Source organism: Brachyhypopomus gauderio, chromosome 18 (genome assembly GCF_052324685.1).
Source record: "Brachyhypopomus gauderio isolate BG-103 chromosome 18, BGAUD_0.2, whole genome shotgun sequence".
Taxonomy (NCBI): domain Eukaryota; kingdom Metazoa; phylum Chordata; class Actinopteri; order Gymnotiformes; family Hypopomidae; genus Brachyhypopomus; species Brachyhypopomus gauderio.
In genome coordinates this window covers 20186946-20191503 of record NC_135228.1, presented here as the reverse complement: position 1 = coordinate 20191503, position 4558 = coordinate 20186946, and the positions used below count along the sequence as shown (strand labels likewise).

At 42.8% G+C, this 4558-nt stretch overlaps 1 protein-coding gene across 3 annotated transcripts in view; it reads right to left on the bottom strand.

The window, feature by feature from the left end:
• The window catches only part of LOC143481826 (dual specificity testis-specific protein kinase 2), a 23858-nt gene continuing 19300 nt past the window's right edge, over window positions 1-4558 (bottom strand). For all 3 annotated transcript variants that reach the window (XM_076979979.1, XM_076979980.1, XM_076979981.1), the window contains 4 exons: window positions 3420-3593; window positions 2861-2944; window positions 2053-2139; window positions 1-1888 (listed from right to left, as the gene is read on the bottom strand). In XM_076979979.1, the coding sequence (XP_076836094.1) occupies window positions 1787-1888; window positions 2053-2139; window positions 2861-2944; window positions 3420-3593 (447 nt within the window). In that variant the 3' untranslated portion in view covers window positions 1-1786. The remainder of the gene's footprint in view (window positions 1889-2052; window positions 2140-2860; window positions 2945-3419; window positions 3594-4558) is intronic.

The window sequence follows — 4558 nt, the reverse complement described above, 5'->3', positions numbered from 1 at the left end:
TTTTATGTGATATTGTTCATCGCTGGAGTTTTTTTTTTTTTTACTTGGTGATTTATTTATGGTTGACTTTTGCATGCTTGCAGACACAGCCAGTGCGTTTTCATATGCGTTTTCAGGTCTAGAACTAGGAACAGAATAAGAATGGAAGCCAGGACTCATGCTTGTTTTTAGAGCCATGTTTTCACTGCGTCTTTCATATTGCTGGTGGCCTTCTTATTGATTTTCTTTTTCTGGTCCACAGTCATCGATTAACTGACTAGCCTGTCACCCAGACCGTGACTCTCATCCTATGGGGCTCGGCAGCCTTAATTTGTCTCTGGATGTGTGCGATTGACAGAACAGTAAATCTGAGGCCTGTGAGGCCACACTAACGCAGGCTGAATCACCCCCTGTAGTCCCAACACCAGCACGGCGCTCCAGCAGACACACAACGTCCCGCCGTGAGTCCACGCTCTCTGAACGTCATATCAGCAGGTCTGTATGCATCAAACGCCATCAGCTTCAGACACGTTTATCCCTGCACCCTGCCATGCCTTTCAGTGGAGCCGTGAGGCGGCCTGTTGCAGAATTGCAAGTTTGAGTCCCGAATGCAAATTTTGGATGCAAGATGTGAGCAGTGATTTAATGTTTCATCTAGGGGTGGGCGGATCGATATTTATATCGATAGTATCGATACAAAGGTGAGGATCGGTATCGGATAGACACCACGGCGAAAATATCGGTGATACTGACCAGTATCGGTATCGTATCGATACCAAAATTCCGAATATCGCCCACCCCTAGTTTCAACAGTGTAATTGCAGTCAAACACCAAAATATTGGAGAACAGACCTGTATTCTGTTTGAAAATGTAAAAAAAAAAAAGAAAAGATTCACAACACTTACAATTTACGAAATTACACAAATCAAGGATTTTTGCAAAATATTTTACCACATACACAGTTAAGAATATAAACAATTTGAATAGATATAGTAAACAAAATATAATCTAGGTTAGAAATACCAGCATAAGCAAAGACATTCCAGGACAGGCTAATACAAACCTATTTACAAGTTCTAACAAGTGTACAGAAATATTTATATATAGACAAGTCTGTGAAACCTGAGAGAACGTTTATTCCAATTACGTAGCTTAGCTCCACCCACTGCAGCGTGTATGGGAGGTTCTTAGACGACTGTTCAGTTCTCTAAATTATCTCTTTGAGGGAATACACTGAGCATGGCTTCCGTGCAAAGCACTTACACGTTTAGCCACGCATGATACGGGACCCAGTGTGTTGGGCATCACAGTAAGACCCTGATCATTTACGTACTGATCATTTTGAAACAAACAGGCTTAAAGCGAAGGAGAGCATTGCTGAACCTAACGTCGTATATAATAGTAGAAAAATAACTACTTCCCACGTTCTTCTCTTCTATACATTTAACTTTATGCTCACACGTTGAGGGTGCTCTTTCTTCACGTGTTCTGTACATACTTAACTGTCCAGTCTGAGTTAAATCACACTGGAATAAACCTGATTTAGCCTGGTCTTCACAGGCAATCAGAGGTTGGTCTTGTCTTGCTTTGGTCTCAAAATGTAGTCCACCATTTCTAAAAGAAGGTGGTCCCAGTAAAAAAAATGCTTTCACAAAGGAAAATTGTGATCGAAGAGTGAAAGTTCGGGGCCAGGTGTGGTGAACAGAGTGCGTATAGCCTCTCCACCTTAATCACAAGTGCAGTCACACACACACAAGCAGGCTGGTCCACAACACCCTCCAGGCTGAGGGACTTTGCCCCACTGCCTCAGCCCGAGGCCAGGGAAGAGTCCGGACACTCCAGGCTTTCTAGTATGTCCTCCAGATCATCGAGCAGCTTGTGGAAGGAGGGCCGGCAATACGGCTCCATCTGAAAACAAACGACAATTCTCATTGGGATGACCAGGACTATTTTACAGTTTTAAAAATGTCACTCCAGCACTTAGGTTAGGCACTGCTGTTCACTGATGCCTTGTTTCACACATGGGCCTTTCTTTAGTACAAATGTGTGTCCATCCTGCTCGTTACACTCACCAAGCAGCAGCTGGCAGACAGCTCAAGCACCCGCTGTGGACAACCCTGCACCAGCTCCCCGAACGCCTGCACGTCTAGGCCATAGTCCTGTAGGGGGCAGCAGAGTCACCCACACATTACTCTCCCCTGTGCTATATATATATATTGCAAGGAAGTCGAAGCGCAGGTAAGAGTGAACCTTTAGTATCACCCTCATATTTATGCTAATATGTAATTCTGGCTTCGCTGACCAAATGCTGATAGTGTGTTTGATGCTGTTATCAGCCAGTTCAACACTTCTGCCTTTCAATGAAACCACATGACAAAAAAGTCATCTATTCATATGGTGGTGGATACAACGTCTGAGCGCGGTGAACAGGTCCGTGCGGTTAATGGAAAAGAGGCCGACTCCCTTAATCTGGCTAAGGTCTGTGTCTCGTCCTCATCCCACTGGCACATGCCGTCCTTCAGCACTAATGATGCATAAAGGACCACATAATGGCCCGTCACGGCCCAGACGCCCTCTCTGACATTCCCTTCATCTGCTCTGCCTTTGGAGTAGAACGCAGTGAAACATAAACTTCTTTCATAAATGTGATACATTAGAAAATGGACATTGATATTTATGCATTCAATTTTCTAATATCCTCTTGACTGGACTTAGTTACGTTTCTTTTTGCTTTTCTGGCGTATCCGTGCTTTAAAAACAAAGCAAAAATGTAATATGCAAAGTCATGATGTCAGTAGTGACTGTGCTAGTCGCATACTCATGGCAGTGTGTAAGATGAGTGTGTGTGAGTGCCTGTGTGAGCGTCACGGATGGTTTTACCCGTGTCCTGGGCAGCACTTCTGGGTCTGCAGGGATTCTTGCCAGAATCTCACACAGCATGATTCCAAAAGAGAACACATCCACCTGGAGATGGACAGACATACGGCTCCTCAACAACGGACCTGCCGCTCAACTTCACAAGTGCTAACAAATTTTTTATTCCAATCTCTTCTCTCAACCTTCATAGTAAGAAAAGCATTACAGTGGTACAAAAGTTTAGGTAGAAGTGGAAAAAATTTCTTTAAAAAAGAAAAATCAAATCAATATTTTGTCTGACCTCTTTTTGCACAAAGTCATATTATAGGATTATAGTCAGATGTATGATTAACCAATTACACAGGTGATAATAAAACCGAGTTGAAACCCAGTCATGAAGTGATACAGAAGCCGCTGTGTAGGAGGCTTAGGGTAAGGGTGGTAACAGCAAATGTTTTATATATATATATATATATATATATATATATATATATATATAACTGTTCTGAATGTGAATGTGAACTAAAGGTCTAGGCAAAGGCTCAGCAGTCTGAACCGCTCCTTGAGTAAAGTGCTCGAGTACCTTCTGGTTATACGGTTCTCCTCTCAGCATCTCTGGGGCCATCCAGAACGCAGAGCCCACCAGAGACATCTTCCTCTCGGGACAGTTGGCGGGCATCTCCACCACCTCTCGAGCCAGACCAAAATCAGTGACCACAGCCTCTCTGCCCCGCGTGCTCACTCGGATCAGGCAGTTCTAAAACACAAGACTGGGTTTATGTGCAATGAAATACATACAATGGACAGCAAAACAAAAAATAGTCGGCAGTAATTTCACGTGTTGTTCTCTTTGCATTATTTTAGTCTTGGGCTCAAATATACAGATGGATGAGACGTGACCTGTTCGAAAAACGTTTTCCCTGTTCTTTCCGTTTCTATAGTGTTTTTTTTATAATGACCACAAGAGGGCAGTGATGGTTTATACTTAAATATTTAAAAGCCACATAATGTAGGTTTCTTTTAGCATCCTCTTCTTTTACAAATGAAACCCAGAGTGATGATCTAATTCAGTCTAAAGACTATTATTCACGTCTCAACACAGTTTATCTTATTATTCAGGTCAAGCAGAGAGTGACTCCATCTACCTTTAAAATGTCCCTCTTGACATGTCATCATGTTATTTTACCCAAACTATAATGCAGAACGAAAATCCAATCGCAGCTTAAGAGCAGTCTGAGTGAGACTGGTTTACTTTAAATACAGCAGAAGTGGAGAATGATTTAGAAGTGTGTTTAAGCCGGGACATTTTTTTTTTTAACATCCTCACATGCCTTTGTAGAATATAATCAAACATAAAATGGGACAAAATGCCAAGAATCTTTTCAGTATAGTGCCCTTTCACCGTGGCCACATTTCGCTGTGATTACAGGGAAGACCAGAGACCCCACCAGACCCCACCCAGCTACATTATGACCACACCGAAGCAGTGATGGTGTTGCTGATCTCAGAGATACATGAAAGCCTTGAAAACACGAGAGAGCAGTCTCAGTGGTGTGTGCATGCATTTGTGAATTTTTCTTGTCCACACAATTGAAGGACTGAAACAAAATCCAACCTAGGCTTTTAAATATACAGTACCCACTGAAATATGACTGTACTGGCCCGTTGTCCCCACTATGGAGAAACCTGAGTGCAGTGTGCCGTAAGGGGACACAAACTAGC